At 34.2% G+C, this 25,936-nt stretch overlaps 2 protein-coding genes across 4 annotated transcripts in view; both read right to left on the reverse strand.

Annotated features, from left to right (window-relative positions):
* LOC134844305 (ATP-binding cassette sub-family C member 4-like) overlaps positions 1-25,936 on the reverse strand; it is a 463,247-nt gene that overhangs the window by 303,771 nt on the left and 133,540 nt on the right. The window lies entirely within an intron of this gene.
* Positions 1-25,936, reverse strand: part of LOC134844607 (GTP-binding protein Rhes-like) — a 46,759-nt gene that overhangs the window by 7,734 nt on the left and 13,089 nt on the right. For 2 of the 3 annotated variants that reach the window (XM_063861368.1, XM_063861366.1), the window contains exons 2-3: positions 7,944-8,711; positions 6,920-7,114 (exon numbers count right to left, since the gene is read on the reverse strand). In XM_063861368.1, the coding sequence (XP_063717438.1) occupies positions 6,920-7,114; positions 7,944-8,112 (364 nt within the window). In that variant the 5' untranslated portion in view covers positions 8,113-8,711. Of the gene's footprint in view, positions 1-6,919; positions 7,115-7,943; positions 8,712-23,059; positions 23,277-25,936 lie in introns of those variants that run through there. The other variant, XM_063861367.1, reaches the window with a different exon arrangement.

Below are 25,936 nucleotides of genomic sequence, written 5' to 3' on the forward strand. Positions count from 1 at the left end.
GTAATTGTAAACGATCAATTTTTAACTACTGTGTTAATGTATTTTAGGCTTATGATTCGTTTTTGTACTAAAAAGTGGTAAATTAAAAGAAAAAAATTTGTGATACATTCAAATAATGGTTTTACAGACCTGAAATTTATTATTTAACGCTAGAGTGTTTGTGCTATGAATGCTTTAGAAAATTGAAACAGTCTCTAAACAATTGAAACTTTTGGGCTAAAGCTACTAAATGAAACGCTCAAATTATGTAAAAGAAGCTTGGTTTTAGGTTTTTGGGAGTGACGCTTGGGTCTAGATTTTTTTGTTACCTCTATTTACCAAAACTCTGGCTAGAACAAAAAACTTTTTACCCAAAAACCTATTAGTCAAATCCTGAAACGTAGATTTCAGACTTAAAAGCTAAGTTTCAAAGCTAGTATTGTGGTTTTAAATAAGGTTAGTTCTCCCTAAAAAGTCTAAACCCGACATTCATACTTCAACTCTGGCTGAAAAAATGTAAATTGTGTTCTAAAACCTGAAACTTTCTTAAAATTACCAGTTAAAGCCGTGTTTTAGATTTTTTGAGATGAGTTTTTTCCAGTTACTTAATTTTAGTTGCTTTTTGTAAAACCGCAACAGATTATCAAATGTTTTACGGAAACTTATTTTTGTTTTACGGAAACCGAAATTTTTGACCCTTGAAGTCAAAATTAGTCACAGACCGATTGTTTTTGTGCTTAAAAACTGTTTTTGTACCAGCTGAACTATCATGTTCCTCCAAAAAAGTTGTTTACATTTCATAATTTAATTTTGCTGTGTAAAATCTCACTCGTAACTTGTGTTTCTGAAACTAAATGTATTTCAATGTAAAAGTTACTATGAAATATGTCATTTTCAAATTTTTTGGTTTCCTTTTTTCATATTTTTCATTTAGTTTTGTTTCTCGCAACTAGAATTAGGTTTTGATAGGTGATTGTTAAAGTTGAAAAATTTGCGTTTGAACTCAATCGTGGTTGTGTGTATGTCTAGCTTGAAAAAGAAGTTTTTTTTTGGGTTTCATGTTTTCTAAATGTTGCCGCGAGAATTTTTAAAAAAAAATCACCCCAATCTGTTACTTCTCTATTCTTTTTGGTTTGTTTTAGTTATTTCCCTAGTTTAAAAATTCAGTTTCTGTGCTTGTCGAGGTGTCGATGATGACTTAAGCTGAGATTAGTCTATGATTTAAGCGCTTAATTATTCAATTCGTGAGTTATGTTGATCTAAAGTTCTAATAGATTCTGACAGTGAACGATTCCTTCGTGGTGCTTGTTAGTGTTTTAGTGTCATGTAGTAAGTGTCCAATCATTTGCGAGACAAGAGTTCGTCATGTAAGTCCTCAGGCAAGTTTCTGACCAAACGGCCTAAAATTACTTGCATGCTTTAAAGATATATCATTTCCGAATATGAGTTATTTACATTGAAAAACTAGCTAAAACCCATTCACAGGTTTTTAATAAGTTTTTTTGCTTGCTCGTTGTTTTTTTCAATAGATTGAAAAAAAGAAATGTTAAGGATTGGTTCTTCTGTCGCACCTGTTTTACTCAGAGAAACAACGGCCCGGTTATTAAAACAGCTCAGTTTACTTAAAATGGATGAATATATAAATATAAATGAGAGTATAGCAGTTTCAAATACTCTCTCCTATATAACACTAATTAGGGGACTTGTTGTTCCTTGATTAAAAGTCAAACAATATAAGTATGTGAATTGTTAACTCTCTTCTCATTTCTAGCAACGTTAAATTAAATTAAAAACGGATTCTTCTCTAAAAACAGGTGGTGGTTTCTCAGAAAAAACGGAAAAATTTTTTCAACTCGACAATGCGATTGGGGCTGATATTATGAAGATTTACTCCGGTATTTTCTGACACAAAAATGCGTCAGATACTTTTGGTCTTACCATTTAATATTTTTTTGGTTCATTCGAAAACGCTTTCATGTTCTCACTCTTATGAAATTTCTACAGTTGTCGAGTCTTGATTTTAACTTTTGCAAAATCTATTTTTGTTCCGACTTTCGATACGAAAGTAACGGAATATTTGCGCTCGGGGTGGGTTTTTTTTCTTCAGACAAATTTCGACTTTTTAACTAGCCATTTTTGACGAAATTTTTTTAAATATCATTCAAAAGGTATTGTTGTCCTGAGCTCAAATTTGAAAAAATATTTCACCTGTGATCATTTTTCGTAAGTAATTGGGGTTTAAAGATTGCCATTTCGGCCAATTTGGGACAATTAACGAGCGATATAATTCGCGCTATAAACGCGTAAGCGGAGATTTAATCCGTCCTATAAATCGTTCCAAATTGGTTGAACGAATCTTATTTGCCATAATTGATTTATTAGAAGTAACGGAATCTCTCTTTCTGTACTTTAAATGGCATGTGGGGTGATGATTTTCATTTAAAAAAATTCAAAAAAAAAATTTAGTTTCATTTTATTTAATTAAATTTTTTATGTTTTTACTGCTGCTCCATAAACCTTAGAAGGCAGTCGGAACAATCAGCAGTCTTGTTAATCTTCAGAACAAAGCTTGAGAAATGTGAGTCCAACAGTGAAAGAACTATTTAAATCGGAAAGAACTATTGAAAGAGTTAGCAAAATTAACTCAAGCCTTAAGTTAGGGTAGTATGTGCAAGACTCCAGTATGGACTGTAAGATAAGCACTTTTTCATCTCAGGATGGTTTTGACTGTTCCTGAAATTGCCACTTGTACTCAAAATGTTAAGAATAACCCGCACTGGAGTTCCATGGATAATAATCGATTATATTGTCGTTTTATAGTCAGTATCTATAAAATTACAAAAATAATGGATTATAAACCATCAAAAATGGATTATAATCAAGTTATTTTTATATCAACATAATCCCCTATAATCGATTATAATCGATTATAGTCCGTTAAAATTGGATTATTTTTACAATATTTTTTAATCATTATAATCCAATATAATAGATTATAGTCGATTATAATGTATTTTTTGAGAAGAAATTATGAATGTTGCAAATTTTTTTTGAAATTATCTCATATCTTATTTCGTGCAGTAGCTACATATTAAGTTTCATGAGTTTTTACTTTTTGCATAAGATTTTTTTTTAAAGTTTTCTCTAGTTTTTCTATTCTACGTAAGCTCTATCGTCTCTTTTAACAACCCCCTTCCCCAGTTTACCCCTCGTCAGTTTATCCCCCGCCCCCTCCCCCATTCAGTTTACCCCTCCTCAGTTTACCCATATCTTAGTTTCTTAGTTTACCTCCCCCCCCCCCATTTATCTTAGTTCCCCCCTCCCGTTTACTAATTATAGTCCATTAAAAATGGATAATAATTACAATATTTTTAAATCATTTTCATCCATTTTAATAGATTATAGCAGGGGCGGATTTAGGGGGGGAGGGGCGGGGGGATCGACGTTTTTCTTCTCAGGAATTCGATCCCCTGCCAACCCAAAGGGTCCCCCCTTTGGCACTTTTTAAGAAATCCATTTTTGGCCGACCGACCCTAAAATTTTTCTAAAGGCGCCTTGGGCGCCAGTATATACTAATTTTGAGGGGGAGCGCGCGCCGAAAAAAACGCAATTTTTTGGTGAAAACTTTCTTAAAAGTGCCCAAAACGTCTTTTTCGACCCGTTTTTTCACATATTTGCCAGGCGAAAATTTGCCTGGTAAAAAAAATCCAGCAAAATTTCTAAATCTTACGAAACAGCTTTAAGCAAATCTTAATAAACAGCTCTAATAAACTCTATCTGATCAAATATTTCCAAAGCTTCAGCTTATTTTGTGTTTAATTTAGGAGGAGATTAGCACTTGGATTTCGGGTCTGAAAAGGTGCGCCTATGTGGAGACTAGTGCGAAGACTGGGAAAAACATTGACGTGTTATTTTCCACTCTCTTCGAGACTGCCAATCTGCCCTCAGAAATGAGTCTGGAGGTAACTATTGGGGCAGTAAAACAGTGTCGAAGTACAACAGTGCCGAAAATTATTTTGAATACTGTTTTTTACTAGTGTATAACAGCAAATTAGATGACCGTAACATAACTGAATTTAGACGTTAACGTTTTTTCGGGATTAGACGATTAAATCTAGGCTTACAAAATTTTTTGTTAAGATTGAAGTTACACAAAAACAAAAGGAGTATATTATCACAGAACTGATCAAAACTATTACTGTAAATTAACTATGAAACAATAAATCGTAGTATTTTTGTCAAATGCGTAAATGATACAATAGTGGAGTTGATAATTTGATGTGTGGTTGGACAACCAGTGCTCACTTAACAAAAAATACACAACTTTCATGCAATTTGTACGCAAATTCGTGTCTAAATTCAGTTGTTTTTTGATTGTCTAATTTGCTTGTCGTCTAACTTCCTACTTTCCCTGTTTTTTGCTCATCCCAAATCATTGGCAAGTAATTATAATCAAATAGATGGAAGTTAAAAAGACAAAAAAGCTATTTTGACTGATGCCTGTTGTTAAACAAACAAACAAAAGTTCCCCAAGCGCAGTGTCACATTTTTTTTCTCAACAAACAATTAACTCGGCAAATTATCAAATTATCTTCTCAGTTTTACTTCAAAACAAAACAGTATTCAGTTGAAATTGCCAACGATTTACAAAAAGAACTCAAAATTTAAGAAATCCATTTTTGGCCGACCGACCCTAAAATTTTTCTAAAGGCGCCTTGGGCGCCAATATATACTAATTTTGAGGGGGAGCGCGCGCCAAAAAAAAGCGTTTATTTTGTCAAATTTGTCCAAAAAGTGCCCAAAAACGGCTTTTTTGACCTGTTTTTTCAAAAAATTGCCTGCAGCGCAGAAAATTTGGCCAAAACAGGGTCTCTTTACTGCTTTGGGAGAGCTCTGAAAATCAATCTGATCGACCTAAAAAAAAAGGTCGTCAAAATTTTCGAAAATTTTTTGAAAATCCCCCCCCCCCTCAAGAAAATCCTAGATCCGCCCCTGGATTATAGTCAATTATTGTGTATTTTTTGAGAAAAAATGATGAATGTTGCAAATTTTTTTTCAAAGTTATCTCATATCTTGCTTCGTGCAGTTGCTACATATTACGTTTCCTGAATTTTTACTTTTTGCATGAGATTTTGTTCATTTAAGTTTTCTCTACTTTTTCTATACTAGGTGAGCTCCATCGTCCCTTTTAACAACCCCCTTCCCCAGTTTACCCCTCGTCAGTTTGTCCCCAGCCCCCCATTCAGTATACCCGTTGAATGGTAAACAAACTGGGGGGGGGTGGCAAACTGTAACTTGGGGGGTTTGGGTTTGGGGTAAACTTTAGTAAACGAGGGGGTCGGTGTCGGCGTAGGGATAAACGTAGAAGAGTGGGGGGGGGGGGGTGAGGGGTTTAGGTAAATGCGGATGGGGTGCAAAGTGAGGATGGGATTATTTTGAGTAGGTTTAGATTGCGAGTAGGCCGTGAGTAAAGATTATAAGCCCTTTATAATCAATTATAGTGGATTTTAAATTGATTATATTCCATTATAATGGTTTTTAATAGATTGTATTTTTACGAAAATAATCGATTTTAATGACAATAGAATCGATTTCGTGGTCTAAATTTGCAACAATAGTGGATTAAAATGACATCTTTTTAGACAACAATTTTCCATTATAACCCGAGTCGAGATTTTTCACCTAATCTGAAGCAAGATTTGAGCGGTTTGAGCGGTTTTTTTAGACAATTACGCTCAAAATCTTGCTTCAAAATGAGCGGTTTGAGCGGTTTTTGAACGGTTTATCTAAAAAAAAACGCTCAAAAACCGCGCAAGATTTGAACGGTATTGAGCGGTTTATCTAAAAAAACCGCTTAAAAACCGCGCAAGATATAAAAATAAAAAGTCGACCACAGAGGGATTCGAACCCCCAATCTTCTGATTCGAAGTCAGACGGCTTATCCGTTAGGCCATGCTACCCTGAAACTAGTATCGCCCAGCGAAGCCAATATAAATTACGCACCACAATGAATACTGAATACTCTGCATTCTAATTCATGCAAATTGTACTCTTGAGCGGTTTTTGAGCGGGATTTCGACCCGGGTTTGGTTTTGATTTGGTTTCAGGAACAACAGGAAGTTTTTTCAAAGCAAATGATTTTACCTGCATTCGTGAGTTGACGCAAAACGAATGGCTCAGACTTTTAGGCTCAGAATCTTTCCGGGTCGAGGTCCCACACCCTTGTCCAGACCTTGAGGGTCGCGAAAGTCTCAAAAAATGGCAACTCTTGGTCGCGAGAGTCTGGACATGCCAAAGTTTTGTCGCGAAAGTATGGACATGAGTCTGGGACCTCAACCCGGGAAGACCGCTCAAAAACCGCTCAAATCTTGCTTGAAAAACCGTTCAAAAATCACCGCAAGAAATGAGCGGTTTTTGAGCGGTTTTTTAAGCAAGATTTGAGCGGTTTGAGCGATTTTTCCAAAACAACCGCCCAAACCGTCCAAACTGCTCAAACCGCTCAAATCTTGCTGGAAAACCACTCAAACCGCTCAAATCTTGAGCGGTTTCTGAGCGGGATCTCGACCCGGGAATCGATTATTATCCATGGAACTTTGGTGCGGGAACAGTTAAAAAAGCATGCGCAATTGCTTAATGGTACCAGATAAAGTACTATAATTGACAAAGACCTACAAAATTTGGAAAATTCCCGGGAACATTTTTGGTAACAAGATATCGGTTTGTGAGTATCTTTGAATTTTGTGTTGCTTTCCGGGTAGACAAAAATGCAGGTCATCCAACTCTCATTAACATTCTCAGACCTTTCTTTTTCATGTATGGAGGTCAAGGTATCAACGGGTAATCATTAGGCATCGGGTTTAAGATTTAATGAGTGCTTTTACTAGGTAGGTGTTCATTATTTGTTAGCATATGTCCTGAAATATTATTGGATGCTGCTGACCTGAGAGGAAGAGGACTCGTCGCATAGCCTGGAACGGTCTGTTTCCGGAGGTGTCCAGGATGTCCAGCCGGTATCCCACTCCCCCTATCTTGTAGATCTTGCGATGGAAGTCCTCGATGGTGGGGAAGTACTGATCCACGTATCGGTTGTGGAGAAAGCGCTGTGTGATTGCTGTCTTGCCCACCCCAGATGAGCCTGTGCAAAATTTTTTTTTGCCCTATCAGAGAGGATTGATGAAAATTAACAAAAAATGAATTGAGATCCTAAGCAGCGGTTCTCCGTAAAGAGCTAAACAGCTCGTATGTTGGTCCTTTTAAGGGGGGGGGGGTGTAGTATAACGTGTATGTTGGCCCATTTGAGGGGGGTATAACCGAAAAGACCTCTTTTCATTATTGTGGATAAATCGTCTCAACTGAATCTAAACGCTGCTATAAACTGATTTAGCGTTTTCCCTTGCTTTCATATGTCAAAATTAGTTTTTTTTTGCAGAAACTATCTATTTTGTGAATTGCCTTTTGATTATTCGTCGCTAATTTGAATTTTAATGCTTACTTTTTGGTTTTTTCAATAAAAAATAGGATGAAAAATTCGAAAAACTAACGTTGAAAATGTAGCTTTTTTAGTAATGACAAAATGTAGCTAGATCAGTTTACGAGTTATGGTTACACAAAAACTTTCAAATTGAACTTAGTTTAAAACTGAAGTTACAGAGCAGAAATAGAATCAGTAGTGAGTTGAGGCTTCAAAATGAATTGAAAATTGTTTTTTTTTGTGAAGCTCGAAAAAACTGATCAAGGGACGTAGTTTCATGTATCTTCTAAATGAAAAAAAAAGTTTTTTAAATTTGTTATGCAAAAAATTAGTTTTTCGGCATTATGTTTGGCATGTATTGAGAATGCTAATAATTCTATTAATGTGAACAGGTTCTGGCAAATTTTAATGAACGTAGAAGTAATGACACGAACAGCAATCATAACCAAAGCAGTTCGAATTTCGTATTCGATTTGCGCTGAAGTGTGCTTACCAAGAACTACGAGACGATAGCAGTTTTTAGGGGGGATGTCCAACTCGGCATTAGCTAAATCGATCACCTCGTACACCTCGTAATTGACCCCGGCGGCCCCTCCCCCTCCCGAGGAGGAATTGTTGGAAGACGCGCCCACTTGGGTTGATCCATTTTGTTGAGTCGCCATTATAGCACAGCGGATATTTCAACGCAGTCGAATGGTAAGAATTTTTTTATCACCCGTATGTGAAGTTGCACGTTTTTGTGATAGAGACCGGATTTGTTTTTCGCTGACCTCAGGAAACAATAAAGGAAACAGTAACCCAATATATCCAATTTAATGGCTGGGAAAATATGGACAGAGTGAAAATAAGAAATAAATAAATGAGGAGGGTAAGATGAAGTAAATGGGGGTGGGGGAGGTGAAAGAAAGCGGGTCTTAGGTTCTCGAAACAGAGTGTTAAGCGACACCAATTAGGAAAACTGTGCCTGGAAGGCTAGAAGCGGATGATTGAAAGTGGTAACAAGCATAAATTAAAATCGAAATCTTCTTACTTTAAAATCAATTAAATATGCGGAAATCTAATTTGACCAAGCAAGCATAGCAAAGGTCAAGTCAGTTTATAATCAATTTTTCTAAAAGCAGCTAAGAGATTAAAATGCTTGATTGGCAATTTTTCAGTCGGACGATATAAAGTTACCAATTTGTGAAAGAATTGGGAAATTGTACTCCGATTCGTAGGCTGTGGCATTTCAATTTTGCTTCTCGTAGCTCTTGGTTATCATCTAAAATGATCTAAATTGTGATAGGAAACAAAAAAAGATGAAAAACTGCATAAGTCTGATAGGTAAGGTTACTGATGGTGTTATTAGAATACTGTACAAAGAATCTGATAATTTGTTCCTGGGAAAACTAACACCACCAAAATTGAAACATTTAGCTCGGTGGCTTTCATCGTACCAAATGTGATTTAAATAAACATCAACTTCAGGACTCAAGGCAAATAAAAGGAAAATGAATTTCCGTTTGTTTTTGCAGGCAAGGAGATATTTTTTCTGATTCATTATTATCGATATACGTGCACACTTTTTCCGCATTGATAGAGCTTTTTAAATGTAGAAGGCTTTTTGACGTTCTGAAAACGCGTTTGAAGGAGAAACTGTTTTTTTTTATACAATAGATTTTGTATTCAAACGTTTCTCTCTGTTCTGTCTTTTAACATATCCGACAGTACAATTAATGGAAAATCGCTGATAATTGTCATCTAAAAATATCAAGAGCTCTCAACTAGATCAAGCTGACTTTTTACAGGACAGTATATCAAACTTGGTACTCTATGAAAATCAATTGAAAAACTTTTTGATGGGAATCGAAATGAAATATAAATCACAACAGGTTAATGAAACACTTCAGTAGACAAACAAATTCTTCTATGATCAGCAAGTGAAACAATACCGTTGCTCAAAGGGCGGCGAGGGGTGCCCCTCCCCCTCAAAATGTGCACCCCTTTGTTTTGGTCCCCGGCATCAATTTTCGACCAGAACTACAATTTCCATGAGGCACTTTTGCTCGAAATTGAAAAAATGTTGCCTTAAGATAACATTTTTGTTAAATTTTATACACAATTAGCCAACGTCATTGAAAACGTCAATTTGGTCGCAAAAAACTTGAACTTTTCAGCTCTTATATTTATCTGTAAATTCTGGCCGATATAATATGAAAACCGAATCAAACCCAAAAAAAACAAGACTGCTCGTATCAGGGCGGAGCCATGAATGTTCCGACAGCCTTTTAAGGTTTATGGAGCAGTAATAACATTAAAAAATTAAATGTAAAAAAAACAAAATGAAATTTTTTTTCTCTAAAATTTGAAATTTTTTTTTATGAATATCATCCCCCCACACGCCATATAAAGTACAAAAATATAGATTTCGCTCCTTGTAACAAATCAATTATGGCAAATAAGCTTCTTTCAATCAATTTGGAACGATTTCTAAGACGGATTAAATCTCCGCTCACGCGTTAATAGCGCGAAATATATCGCGCGTTAATTGTCCCAAATTGGCCAAAATGGCAATCTTTAAACCCCCATAACTTTACGAAAAACGATCACAGGTGAAATATCTTTTCAAATTTGAGCTCATGACAACAATACCTTTCGAATGATATAAAAAAATTATGTCCAAAATGGCTAGTTAAAAAGTCGAAATTTGTCCACCCCGAGCACAAATATTCCGTTACTTTCGTATCGAAAGTCAGAACAACAAAGGCAAATGAAAATTTAATCAGTTACCAAAATGAACAAGACTGCTCGTATCAGGGCGAAGCCCTGAAAGTTCCGACTACCTTTTAAGATCTATGGAGCATTAATAAGATAAAAAATTTCAATGTAATAAAAAAAATAAAAATTTTTTTTGAAAAAATTGGAGATTTTATGTGAAAACATCCCCCCACACGTCATATTAAGTACAAAGTGATAGATTTTGCGCCTATTAACAAATCAATTATGGCATATAGGCTTCCTTGAACCAATTTGGAACGATTTCTAAGACGGATTAAATATCGCTCGCGCGTTAATAGCGCGAAATTTATCAAGCGTTAATTGTCCCAAATTGGCCAAAATGGCAATCTTTAAACCCCCATAACTTTACGAAAAATGATCACAGGTAAAATATCTTTTCAAATTCAAGCTCAGGAAAACAATAGCTTTCGAATGATATAAAAAATTGCGTCGAAAATGGCTAGTTAAAAAGTCGAAATTTGTCTGAAGAAAAAAAAACCCACCCCGAGCACAAATATTCCGTTACTTTCGTATCGAAAGTCGGAACAATAAGCATATTGCGATCTCGCATCATCCTGAGGGGGAAAATGTTAGGCTCATCTGAACCCCCTGAATAGGCCAAGTGAACAGTCTCCCCCCAAAATTAATTGGCAAATTCAAGCAGAAAGGCCTGCATGTACAATGCTCATATCTGACAGGCTGAAGAAAATTACTTTTAAACAAGTGAGCGATCTCCTTACTAATACCGTGCTACAGCTCTAAACCATTCTAGGAGAACTATCACTGGACGAGAAGTATATTTAAAACCAGGTAATGAACACTCTCAACCGGGATTACGACCTACTAATTGTTCCGACCAAAATGAACAAGACTGCTCGTATCAGGGCGAAGCCCTGAAAGTTCCGACTACCTTTTAAGATCTATGGAGCATTAATAAGATAAAAAATTTCAATGTAATAAAAAAAATAAAAATTTTTTTTGAAAAAATTGGAGATTTTATGTGAAAACATCCCCCCACACGTCATATTAAGTACAAAGTGATAGATTTTGCGCCTATTAACAAATCAATTATGGCATATAGGCTTCCTTGAACCAATTTGGAACGATTTCTAAGACGGATTAAATATCGCTCGCGCGTTAATAGCGCGAAATTTATCAAGCGTTAATTGTCCCAAATTGGCCAAAATGGCAATCTTTAAACCCCCATAACTTTACGAAAAATGATCACAGGTAAAATATCTTTTCAAATTCAAGCTCAGGAAAACAATAGCTTTCGAATGATATAAAAAATTGCGTCGAAAATGGCTAGTTAAAAAGTCGAAATTTGTCTGAAGAAAAAAAAACCCACCCCGAGCACAAATATTCCGTTACTTTCGTATCGAAAGTCGGAACAATAAGCATATTGCGATCTCGCATCATCCTGAGGGGGAAAATGTTAGGCTCATCTGAACCCCCTGAATAGGCCAAGTGAACAGTCTCCCCCCAAAATTAATTGGCAAATTCAAGCAGAAAGGCCTGCATGTACAATGCTCATATCTGACAGGCTGAAGAAAATTACTTTTAAACAAGTGAGCGATCTCCTTACTAATACCGTGCTACAGCTCTAAACCATTCTAGGAGAACTATCACTGGACGAGAAGTATATTTAAAACCAGGTAATGAACACTCTCAACCGGGATTACGACCTACTAATTGTTCCGACTTTCGGTACGAAAGTAACGGAATATTTGTGCTCGGGGTGGGTTTTTTTTTCTTCAGACAAATTTTGACTTTTTAACTAGCCATTTTTGACGGAATTTTTTAATATCATTCAAAAGGTATTGTTGTCTTGAGCTTAAATTTGAAAAGATATTTCACCTGTGATCATTTTTCGTAAAGTTATGAGGGTTCAAAGATTGCCAATTTGGCCACTTTGACCAATTTGGGACAATTAACGCGCGATATAATTCGCGCTATTAACGCGTAAGCGGAGATTTAATCCGTCTTATAAATCGTTCCAAATTGGTTGAACTAAGCTTATTTGCCATAATTGATTTGTTACAAGGAACTAAATCTCTCTTTTTGTACTTCATATGGCGTGTGGGGGGATGATTTTCATAAAAAATTTCAAATTTTAGAAAAAAAATTTTTCGTTTTATTTTATTTCATTTAATTTTTTTAATGTTATTAGTGCTGCTCCATAAACCTTAAAAGGCAGTCGGAACATTCAGGGCTTCGCGCTGATACGAGCAGTCGTTTTTATTTTGAAAATGAAATTTTGCAGTGGAACTATCTGAAACTATTTGAAATCGTGGAAATCCCTCACGCATCTTGTGGTTTGAAACTAGCCGAGCGATCGTTATTGTCGGTGTTGACAAGCTTTGCCTTTCAGGAACACTATTATATTTCTTAAAATTCATTTGTTCTCGCGGCTTCTTACTTGCGGTGTAGCTATAACTACTATTCTGAATTACTCAACTCGGTTCAGTTTTACTTGAGGGCTTAGGATAGTCATCGTAGGCTTCTGGAGGAGTGCAAGAACGCGGGGCGCTTAGCTCAAAATGAGTCATTTGAACGAGTGCTCCTGGTAAAACGTCCTTGTAACCGTCATCGCGTCTGGCAGAGGACATAGGGCAATTTAGCTCAACTGTAAGTCTGTTAGTTTGCTTAGAATGGTTTCTAACAATTGCTTTGACACCATTCCCACTGACTCCACTAATCATACTACCCATACGATTAATAATACTATAAGTAGAAATCCGTCGGATAAAAGGGCAATTACTCAAGATTAATCAATTCGACTGTTGTCTCCAAATCGCCCGTTTTTGCTGAAATTTTACCTGGCTGGTACCACAATTTAATTGGGGTGAAAAGCACGTGGAGATGCTTTTCATTGAAGATGGATGAGTTGTACTGATCCAAAATCATGATGTTCATAATTATTGTGGAAAAATAATTGAAAAATAGTTTCCCAAAGCTGATGTTTTTGCTCAATTAGCTTGAATCTGAAACAATATTGAAACCTGGAAGTCTTTCAAAATTTTTGAACGAATTGTTTTTTTTTGAAATTTCGGGAAACACCTTATTCTGATCGACTAAATGTTCCAAAAACTCAACATTGATCGCAAAACCCCCTATTTTTTTTGAACTGAGTACATCTGTTAGTTTGTCCGGTATCATCTCTCTGAAAATGCAGGGGATTTTAGCATGAAGAGCAAATCGAATCCGAAGAAGGCACATCATAATTGAATCGGTTCCCACAAGGCTAAAGCATATTGCGATCTAGCATCACCGTGAGAAGAAAAGGTTCGGCCTTCGAATAGGCCGAGCATTGAAAATTTTGTCAAAATATGGTCTTTATCAGGGGCGGATTTAGGGAGGGGGGGGGCGGGGGGGGCGGACGTTCCTCCTTAGGGATTTGACCCCCTGCCGACCCAAAGGGTCCCCCCTTTGATACTTTTTCAGAAATCCATTTTTGGCCGACCGACCCTAAAATTTTTCTAAAGGCGCCTTTGGCGCCAATATATGCTATTTTTGAGGGGGAGCGCGCGCCAAAAAAACGCATTTTTTTGTCAAAATTTTTCAAAAAGTGCCCAAAAACGGCTTTTTTGACTGTTTTTTCAAAAATTTGCCTGCGGCGCAGAAAATTTTGCCAAAATAGGGGCAAAACAGTGCTTTGGGAGAGCGCGCAAAAATCAAAATCAATTTGGTCGACCTAAAAAAAAAAAAGGTCGTCAAAATTTTGGAAAATTTTTTGAAAATCCGCCCCCCCCCCCTCGAGAAAATCCTAGATCCGCCCCTGGTCTTTATAGTAGTGTTTTGGGAGTGCGCGGAAAATCAATTTGGCCCACCTAATTTTTTGAATGTCCCCCACTCCCGAGAAATTCCTAGACCCGTCCATGCTGGTATGTATTACTCCTTGTAGTTTCGGTTTGAGCTCATCCCGAATTTATTCAGATCATGCAAAAAGAAGAGATGAGTGAGAATTCTGTTTCTAAGCGGAAAACAAGAGCTACAAAAGCAGCTAGTTACAAAAAATACCAGCCTCTAATTATTGATACTACGAGATAATGGATTTTAAATATAAGCGTTTTTCATGCCGAATCTTTTTCTTCATGATCGAATATTTCAAAATTTTTCAATTTTTTTGTGACCGATGATTGATTTTTCGATTTAGTGAAAAAATATATGAAAGCGTAAAGGTTTAACGAAAATTAAATGAAGTTTTTAGAAGAGTTCAATTTTTAGAAAAAAAAACTTGAGAAAGTGTGGTGAAGTTGCTTACGGCAACGTCTCTGATGCACCAAAAACACTTTTTGATAATCAATGGCGGCATAAAAATAAGTTGCAGAAAAATCAAAAGATCGGCGAAAGAAACATGAGTTCTGAACTTTTGAGGAAAATATTTTTGCGTAGTCAGGCCGTAAGCTGTGAATACAAACAAGGTTGAATTAACCTGCTCTTGATTTTGCTTTATAGGACTTGCTTATGAACTAGGAACGTGGGTTTCAGGTAGGATTTTTTAAATTTAACCTTATTGCGTTTAAAATCATCAACCACGAATTTTAATTATCAAATTTGAGTTTCAAAATTTCAACAATTTTATAATTTTTTAATTATCAATTTTGAATATCAACATTTGAACAGTCTTATAATTTTTTTCGTGTTCCAGTCGTTTTCGTTTTTATTTATTTGGTTTTTTAAATCGTTTTTCTGCATAGGGAAGATCATCAACATCGGAAACACTCAGAGGGTACTTTTTCGTATCCATTTGTTCAAACAGAAGTTTGATCACTAAAACAATCGTCCCAAGGTTAACTCATTCGTTTGATTGGTTGTTCTAGTGCATGATTTTGGCCAAGGTTGAGCTAAATAACAAGGCTCTTGACATCAGAAGATATTGTGTCAAAAGAAACGAAAACAACTATAGGCTTCAAACTCTTGAACAAAAACTATGCAAAATTGTTATTTTTAGGTTTTCCTACTTGCAGTTTTGACTGACGGCGTTGAAAGTTCTCATTGATTTTAGTTTGATTTCACAAGGGTATGTTTGATTAATCGGATAAATAGGTGTGATGCTCATTTTCTTAACAATTTGTGTTCCGTGCGTAGAAGGCATGATGAGTGTTTTGAAGATTCACAACTAGTAAAAATCCTGGTAGAAAGCGTTCAAATTGATAAATGCTTGCGGTTTTTCCCTATTCAAAAAATGTTCAGATCAATTAAAAAGAAGAGAGTATGACTGAAACTGTTCGACAAGCATAGCTGAAAAAAAAGTACAAAAGCAGTTAGTTTTAAAAAAATCAACCTCCAATTTTTGATTATCTGAAACACTGGAATTTGAAAGTTACTGGTTCAAAAAAGAGCCCCTGTTTGTTTCATCTAAATTTTTGGCAAGAAAATAGTTAAATCTCAGTTTTTTTGTGAAAAATGTTTTGTGAAAAAGATGTAAAGATTTAACTGTTAAAAGGTTTATGAAGTTGGGAGCTCACTTTATTAGAAAATTTGAGAAAAAAAATAATCAAGTTGATAACAACAAGGCCTCTCACACCAAGAATAATTTTCTTTAGTTTTTGCCGGGCATCTGAATTAGTTGCAAAAAAATTGACAGACGAGATTGAGATAAACATGAGGTCAGTTCATTGATTCAAAGCAAATGCAAACAAAAAAAGTAGGTTCTGACAGTGAAACTGAAAAATTAATAAGATAAGCTATCTTCTATCACAGGTTGGCAGCAAAACAAGTAATCAACAGTTGATCTAGAGAGCAATAAAAGAGTATTAAATGAACTTCTAAAGAAAAAGTTAATTTCGTGATCTCACATCGCGTCTTTTCAGGTGACACCGCGCGATATCCAATCATAAAATCAAATCCAATCATAAAATTTTAGAAGCTGGAGTTCTTAAAGAAACCTTTGCATAAAAAACGTCACTAGTCGGAATTTCAAGTTTACTACATCCAACATTTTTTAAGAACAATGACGCTCTGCTCTTAAACTTTATACTCTTCTTTATCCTAGAAACCAATTTGAAAACCATTTTCTGAAACTTCATAGTTTCACATCTTATTCTGAACACCTCCTTTCTCCTTCCAACAAACATACCTTTTATTTATGACGGACTTCAGACTTTCCTTGTTTCTCTTCATCATAGTCTGTAATCATCAAGTCCTAACTAGCTCACTCAAAAGCTCAGTCTTCTACTCTATCTCTCTACAAAAACACGATTTAACAATTATGAAGCTTAAATCTTAAGTCTGAAACTTATCGAAGTTCAAGCTTGCTGGTTTTTTAAGCTCTATTTTTTGCAATAAAAAGATTGCCTCATTCTATAGGATGGTAAACAGTCCCATTTTCGTTGTTAAATAAACAAATCTTCTCTAAAATTAACCTCAGCTCCTTCTCTAATAAAATTTGCGACCCATATGAAAAATCATAGCCCTTCACTCAGTGAAAATTGTTGTTGTTTTTTTTGAGAGTCTGTCACAGCGAATTTCAACTCCCTTTCTTCCTAAGCCTTTGGAACCAGTGTTCCTAATTTTTCAAAGTTTTTGTTAAATTTTTGACCTGATCGACCGATAAACTTTTCTCATTAGTCTTGCTTCTTTAATCTGCACTTGAAGTTATCACCACCTAAATCTAAATTTCTTATTTATAAGCCTGGGTGTCATTTATGCTTCATCTACTTATTTATTCGAAACATAATTCAATTTTAGCTTGAAAGATTTTTGCCTCAAACTAAACTGCACATCTTAAAAGTCTCTCGAGATCACTGAATTAACTCATTACACTGACTGAAAGGTTTGTTTTTTGTTCTGCTCTCTATCTGCCAGTTTTTATTTATTCTCAGTGAACTTTTTCCTCGGTTGTCTAGCTTGCTTGTGATTTTCTTTCTATCAACAACTTGCTGTGAGTTTCCTCAATTTTTGTCGAAAATTACACGCATTTTGGCAACTGGGCTCATAAACTATCACATTTCGGTAGAAAACAAAACACCAACAATAGTTGAATTAGAGAGACGTAAAAAAAAGTTAACTTTTTTTGTTTTTATGTCGAACATCAACAAACTAATAAGGTCTGATGTAGTGATGACATTGCGCGATATCCAATCAAAATCTTAATTGGAACCAACAAGTGACTGCTATACAAAAGAAGCAGTCAGTCACCCGAAACCTGAAAACAGTAACCAGCATCATAGTATTACTAAAACTGAAATTTGAGTTAAAATTGTTTGCTTGGTTAGATTTTAAACTGTGAAAACCATGCGTTGACTGAACTGGTTGCTCTTTTGTTTCGGGAGAAATTTTCCCGTAACTTTTTGTTGAAAAAGGAGTTTTCTCACTCCAAAAAAATTTTCAAAAAAAATTAAGCGCCTCTGATTGATTTTTTAGCTAGCCACAATTGAGCGAAGTAACAGCGCATTTGACACTCAAGGAGGTTGCTTAGAGAAATCTGAAAAAGTCATTAGCTTCATTTTCCATCTTCAACAAATTAATCAGCTATTTATACAGCAAAAGTGATAGCTTGGGTTTTTTTTCTGGGTGCCTGATGCATAGCCGACTATACTTCAATCAAAATAGTGAAAACTGGGTAAGAAAGTCGAAACTTTACATGAAGATGTAAAACTAAATTAAAAAAAAAGATCGAGGATTTGAAAAACTGATGAAAAATCGAGCTTTCTAGAATAGGCATTTTTTTCAAAGCATTCTCATTTTTTGATTTCGACCTAAGCATGCCTTATCGATGATCTTCTATAGAAGCAAAAAATAAAAGAACATCGAAATTTAGTGAAAAAGGGATTTCTGTTTAGACAAAAACTCAAAAAAAGTTTTTAAATTTTCATCGCGTGATGCAATTATTTGGGAAATAAAGTCTGTTACAAACAAACCTGAAGAACACAATCATCTAATCCTAGACAGAAAATTACGAAAAAAATAATTCAGCAAAAAAAATTCACGGCGTTGATCAAAATAGTTTATCTTCCAAAACCATACGAAGAAGCTATACCATTGACGAATTTCTGTCCCCCCATAATCTTTCCGAAAATCTGAAAAAGCATGAATAAAAAACTAAAATTTTATCAACAGAGGCTCGAAAAAATTTTGGATTATGAAAAAGGAATGTTCTTTTTGAAAACCCAAACAAGGCAGATCATTTTTCATGATCAAACAATCAGTCTCGTTAATTGTAAAAAATAAAAAGGCCTGGTTTTTGTGGTTTGTTCAAGAAATAATTTGGTAGAAGAAACTTTCAAATAAGAACCCACGCTCTATGTACACACTTATGCGTTGAAATCAGCAAAAATGGATTTTGACAGTTTTTTGGTCGTTTCTGGTCTCAAAAACAAAAAAAAGTTACACAGACTTTTTTCAAATTTTTGAGCACGAGCCGTTCGAAAGTTTCACTCTTTTTGATGCCAGAAAAAAAAATGGGGAAAATTGAAATTGGGGTTTGGCAGCTCTCAGGAAAACTCTTGTAGCATTTACACATTGGGTATGTTGGTTTCTTTTTTATCAATGTTTTAAGATTTTGATCTTCAAAGTACTATTGTGAAAAAAAATTAAAAAACTGCCGAATCCGAAGAACATTCGAATTTTTCCCGATACCCAAAAATCGCACAACACTTTTATCGTATTTTTTTTGGTAACTTCCTTTGACTATATGGACTGTGTTCGATCGACTCTGAATTTTGCGGGTATTTCGATTTTTCTCGGGCTCAGAAAAAAAGAAACCGAAATTTTTTTTTCTAAATTTTGAGCTAAAACCTCTAAGAATTGAACTAATTTTTAAGAAACCTTTCAAACGTTTTTTGGTCTACTTCATGCCAAAATCAAAAATAACAGACTAATAAACTGCAGCTCTCGAAATAATTTTAATATTACTTACAAATTGGGATGCTGCTTTCATATATCCTATAAAAATTTGTAAGTTTCATTGTTTGGGCCTTCAAAAAAGACTATCAAGAGGAAAATCTTAAAAACGGCCCTAATTTGTTTATTAGGCGGTTTTGTCTGAGATTAAATTTGAGTCTGGCCTCAAAAACTTTGTAGACGAAATCGAAGAAGGCCCAGAAACTGATTGAAATTTTGCCAGTTTTGCTCTTTTTTTTCATGAATCTTTTAGATTTTTGGCCAAACTGCTGCGAATTCATGGATTGTGCTTGATCCACCCCTAGATTTTGCCAGTATTGTGCCGGTCTTTTGGTTGTTTTTGGGCTCAGACAAAATTTTTGCAAAAATTTTAAATAAATTTTGCGGCTGGAACGTTTGGTTGGAAAATTTTCCCGTCTTTTTGATGGAAGAATCAAAAATAACAAGCTATGAAACCGGGTTAACTGCACCTCTCAAGAAATTTTTTGTGGTTTTTACACAAAACTGATCAAGGTTTCATTTTCGTTGTGTATTTTTCTGAGCTTCAAGATTTTGGTTTTCACAAAGATTATCAAGAAGATTATCTACAAAAACTTGCATAAAATGTTTTCATTAGACCGTTTTTGCTTGAGAATGAAATTGAAGCTGCTCTCCCGGGTTGACTCCATTGGCCAAAAATGCTAATCATACAATTTCATAAACTAAGTGTAAGAAAAAATACTAATCATACATATTTCATACATTTTGCTAAAATAGTGTCATCCAACTTCAAAGAATTTTTTCTTGTTTTGGCATAAAAATCGGTGCACTGTACTAAATAAAGAAAAATGTATTTGTCAAAAAATTGCTCAACATATAATTTCCACATTAGTAATTTTAAAATTGTCTTCAAAACTTGTTTGTTTTTTTTTTCAACCGGAAATCTAATTTTGTACTAAAAAATCATAATCCGAGAAAAAAGTTTGCATGTAAAATTTGTTTTTTTTTTTGCGTGCATAACGTAGTCCTGGTTACACCAAAAAGAGATTTTTCCGTTCCTCTGGATACTTTTTCTCCAAAACGCCAAAAAATCTTGTATATTTTGTATGGTATGTTTATGCATGCCTTGATCAAGGTCTGATAATTTAAGCATTCAAAATTTGAAACCAGTCATCTCGAAAATTGTTTGTCAAAAAATGAAAGTTTGATATCTCATTATAAAATTTGTATGAGAAATCTATGTTACACTTCAGGTAGTTTCCAATCGAGGTCGTTTGTAAATGCGAAACCATCAAATTTTTGGTGAATCTAGTGTTGAATAAACCATGGTTTGTGTCACTTGAGCTCGTTAACGAACACATTGCAAAAAATTTCAGAAATTGAATTTTATAGAAATCAATTTTTTTGGTTTATTGAATAGCATTTTTCCATAAACCAAGAAAAAAAATGATTTCTATAAAATCCAATTTGTCAAAAATTTTGGAATGCCTTCGTTAACGAACACAAGTGACACAAACCATGGTTTACTCAACGCTAGAGTCACCAAAGGCTCCGAGCCCGGGTTGAACAAAAATGCTGATCATACAATTTTAATATATGGAAAAATGCTAGTCATACACTTTTCATGCACTTCCATAAGTACCGAAAAATGTTTAGTGATTATTCGAAAAACGATTAGTGCGAAAAATGATAATTAGCAAAAATGATTAGTGAAAATTAGTAATTATTCATTTATGGAAATTGCATGACTATTATTTTTCCATAAATCAAAAATATTGATTTTTTTTGTCATTTTTTTTTTCAAAATCTTGTGGTTGTGTTCGTAACTGAAACCAACAGACAAAAAAAACTTGTTTACTCAAACGTAGAGCACTCGAAGTTTTGACCGTCTCGCATTAAAATTACTTTGAAAACGGCCTCAAATGTCTTGAATCTGTCTTTCACAAATAATATAACGAAATTATCAAACATTTAATTTTGGCAAAACTTTTCGACCATGATTATTTTTAAAATTTGAATTCTTTACTTGTCAGAAATTGATCAAGGCATTCATAAACTCTCCATACAAAAGAAATAAGATTATTAGAAAAAAAGTTATTAGGCAAAAAGGAAAAAAAACCAATAGTAGTGTATAACGGACTACGTTATGCACGCAAAAAATTAAACTTTGCATGCAAATTTTTTTTTTGAAAAATATTGGTTTGAGTACAAAATTCGGTTTACGGTTGAAAAAAACACAAGAAAATTTTTTTGGGGCAATTTTGAAATTGCATGGAAAAATTTTTGTTGTCGCCACCAAAAATATGCTAGTCATACAACTTCCATATATAGAAATCGTATGATTAGCATTTTTTGACAAAAATTTTTCGTTTTGTAAGATACTGAAATTTATGCCAAAACAAGAAAAAATTTCTTCGAATTTTCGATACATCATTTTATCAAAATTTACGAGCTTTGTATGACAAGTATTTTTTCATAGAATTAGCTTATTGAATTGTATAAGCATTATTGGTCTACTATGGAGGTCAACCAGGGTTGACTGATGGTATTTATAGTTCACATTGACTACTTTAGTTTCACATGGGTATGATTGAAAAAATGTATCAATGGAAATGCTGCTCAGTTTTTGAAAATTATTTGTAGTCTAAGTGATAAAACAAGATAGGCTTACAGAAGATTAAAAATTCATTGGAGAAATCACAAAGGGCGTTCCAATTAGGAAATGCGTCCGTGCATTCCTTTCTTAAAAAACGTTTTTTAGTTCATGCAAAAAAGACAACCTGGATGGCAATAACGAAACACAAAAAAAATTAATCTAAATTCACTTAATTTCTAATTAAAACCATTACAATAACAACAATGTAAAGCAAGTCTAAAATTTGAAGTACATTTGAATTAAATTAACTTGTTTTGAAAACTTGTTTTTGATTTGTAAAAATAAAAAACTTCACAAAAAATTGAATTCCGGGATCTGAAACAAAACTTTTTTCTGATAAATTTAAATCACTGAACGAATTATCTAAATTTTCATCTGGTCAGAAAGTTTTTTTTTGGCCGGAAACGACTTAAACCTTATCTATATCTGAGAGCTCTCAATAGCTTCTTGTGTTTTGTGGAATGCCGTTAGAAGGATTTTAAGGATTTTCAGTTTGCTGAAAAACTGCTGTCGCAAAATTTTAAAAAGTTGGAACTTCTTAAGATGATTTGTCCACTGAGATTTTTTCCATCATTTTTTACCAAGCATTTCAAGTACCAGCAAAACAAACGACAAATGACAAAACTATACTTGAAGCCTAATAGTATCACTTATGCATTGCCCGTCAAATTTGTTGATTATCGTCGTCAGTTTATAGAATGAGATTATCATAGCATTGGGTTACGTCATTCTGTTCCCATATGTAGGGATATAATTATGAACTAAGAGCTGAGGATTATAACCTAGTCCTACCCATGTTTTTTGGATCTTCCCAGGTCTCAAGTAATTTCGGTTTTTCTTCCCAGGAATTTTGATACAAAATGAAGTGAGAGATATTCAGAAAAAACAACTATGCATGATTTTAAGGGTTAAACAAGTTGGCTTAATCCTTCGAAAAAAATCTCAGCTATATGAAAGATTATTGCAACAAATAAGAACTTGTTACTATTGAGCCATAAAACAAAATCTTCTGTAATATATGTAGGGGAGGACTGTTAAAAAAACTCAAATCACCAATTTCCCTGCTCGATGATTCCACTGATTAAAAAGTCTTTGAACAGTTAATTAGGCAAAATATATTTTTTTGGCATTATGTTAATGATTTACGCATTTAATTATGTAGACAGCACCTAATGATTTCCACAAAAATGCTCATTAGAATGCTATTTAAATTAAACGAATGTTTTCAGATTTGCTAAAAAGCATATTCAGTCTATTTTCAATGAATTAGTTCAAATTGACACAGTGGCAGATTTGAAAAAAAAAAACGATTTTCTTCTTGAGTTGATTAATAAAAACGTAAATTTTTTCTTAAAGAGAAAAAAACTTACTGTCTGATCCTACTCAGCTATCATCAGAATGGTATACTTTTGTAAATACTAATCTGGATAATTGTGTAAAATGAAAGTAAACTACCGCTATGGCGAGGTGGTAATACAAGTACATTAAGCCTCAGTTACATTGACTTAGCATCTCAGTAGCAGCAAACGCATATCACATTCGTCCAAGCTTATTCAATTCAGAGGAACAGGTAAACTGTTAAAATAGGCATAGATACACCGACTACAATCTATATACTGTACCATTTTCGATATTGGAAATAAACGCTTCCTGTGCTCTCATACATGGCTGCCTAAGATTGTATTTATACCACTCATAAAGACCAATAAAGCCAATCGGGCTAATTTCTTCATGTGTCATTTGTTTTAAAAGCTTGTCCGAAAAAGTGCAGTATAGAAAATTTCCAAAAAAACAAAAGAACCGTCTATATGGTCAGGTGTGCCTTTAGGACGACCTCTTTTGCTTTTGTTTAAGATTGAAAAGTGATATACTAAACTGATTTTTTTATGAAGATTAACGGAAGAGGCCGCAATGGAAAAGAAGCACCGAATTCATTAGTTGCAGCAAAAATACAACCAGTTTTCAATTTTAATCCCCAACTGGAAAGCTGAATGCAAAAACTAATAATTAGTTTAAAAATGATTCATATGTTCGTTATTTTTGTGATACGAACAATATTACTGATTAAAACTCACGATGAAAATTACTCTCAAAACTCACGATGAAAAATGAAGCTGAAAAAAATGTGCAGCAAAGTTTTTTAAAATGTAAGTCATAGTTTTTTGTCGTCTTTTTGGGTTCTATGATTCGTCAGTTTTTTTGAATTGATAGAACTTGGATGAAATTGATTCTCCTTTGATTCATTGTTGTCATGTTTTTGCATAGTTTCTCTGGAGAAGGGTTCATCAATTTGGTTGCTTTGCTCAATATATGTGGCATATGAAGGGCTGAATTAATTAAATGATAAAAGAACAACTGCAAATTTGTGTGTGCGCACATGTGTGTGCGTGTGTGAGTCAAGGAAGACCCTATAAGACTTGGTTTAATAATAAGCACATTTGTTCTATTCAAATGAAAAAGAATGGGAAAAAATTCTGTTTGTTTGGCGTCAAAATTTTCCTTAGAAATTTTAATTTGGCCTTTTTCAGGAAAAAATTAACAGTCGGTTGACTCAAAGAGGAAGAATAAATTAACAATTGACCCAAAGTGGAAAATGATTTAAGATTGAATTTAACAAAAAAAGGATTTTTTCATGGGGTACTTATCACAATTATCATTTTCAATGGATAAAAATTTTAGTGCTGATTCAATTTAACCGCAGAAAGCAAATAAAACTGAAAATTTTAGACGCATTTTTTTCAAGTGACGCATTTTCTATAATTAGAGAAAAAAGACGATGAACTGACAGGAAGAATTTGCAAAACTGGGATCCAAATTTTGACTTTAAAAATGGCAAGTTTTGACTCTTTTTGATCAATAAAAAACTACCACAAAAATTCCTGGTCAGTTCACAAGCCAATGTCATCAAAGTGAGCTTTTCATATTTTCCATGAAGTTTTATCAAAACTTTATTTTTCAAAATAGGAATTTTTGTTTGAACGTCAAAAACTTTTTTTAATTTTAAAAGCCAATTTTTGGTTTGAAATCAATTTTTGGATGTTGACTTTAACCTTTGACTTTTCTGAAAGATGATTTGATTATGTTATTTTGTCATTGTATGTTGTAATAGCCGTTTTTTTCCGTTAAAATTAAATCAATTTTGTAGCAGACAAATTTTGTTTTACAAGTAAACTATCCCATAAAAAGGGATCCCGTAAACTATCCCATAAAATTTTGACATAATATATGATGGATTGCGAATTTCGATGATAAATATCGAGTGAATTTAAACATAAAGTTCTGAGGATTACTCAGTACTTTAAATGGATGTCAAAATGAATGATTCAATGCCTCAAAATAATACGATGATTGTTCAAACCAAACAAGGAGTTTAGTTGAATTCAACCAAGAATCGAGAAACAATATATAAGTACAGATGTTTTTTTAAAAGTTTTGCATCAAGCCATTCCCGAAAAGATGGCTTCATTAAAGTTGATCCAATGTAAGTTAGATTGACTCAAGGTGATCCTTTATGTATCATCTTTAGATTGCCGAAAGACCATTTGATTGCAGTTGATCTAAAGTAAGTTAGAATGACTCAAAATGGTCCTTCTTGAAACATCATTTTATTTCCGAAGGATGCCTTTATTACGATTGATCTATCACAAGTTAATTGACTCAAGTTGATCATTTGCTTTTCGTCATAAATTTACAAAACATCGTTTGATTGCAGTGGATCTAATGTAATTTAGGATAAATCAAAGTGGTCCTTCATTGAAGATCATTATATTCCGAAAGATGGCTTGATATGAGTTGATCTAATGCAAGTTATATTGACTCAAGTTGATTCTTTATGTATGGACCTTAAATTTACGAGAGATTTTTTAACTGGAGTTGATCTATTGTAATTTGAACTGACCCAAGGTAGTGCACCATGGATAAAAAAATTAAGCACGTAGAAGAGCAATTGAATTTTGCTCAAACTGGTCAATTCACAGAGCTTATCAGAGCTATGTGATTTAAGGGTGTACTAGCTCAAACTGGTCAAACTGGTCAGTCCACAGAGCTTATTTGATCTCTGTGATTTAGAACAAGCTCGTACAAGCTTGCCTGAGCTCTCTGAGGTAGTTTGCCGAGCTCTGAGAGGTTGAATCTTAAAAAATTTAGGCTACGCAGGAGCAATTAAACAGCTAGCTCGAGCTCAATTTCCAGCTGCGTCACATCAATGAGGGGGAAGCAGAGCTCAACCTAGACCATTTCAAGCTTGC

The sequence above is a fragment of the Symsagittifera roscoffensis genome, chromosome 4 (genome assembly GCF_963678635.1).
Source record: "Symsagittifera roscoffensis chromosome 4, txSymRosc1.1, whole genome shotgun sequence".
In the NCBI taxonomy this organism is placed as follows: Eukaryota; Metazoa; Xenacoelomorpha; order Acoela; family Convolutidae; genus Symsagittifera; species Symsagittifera roscoffensis.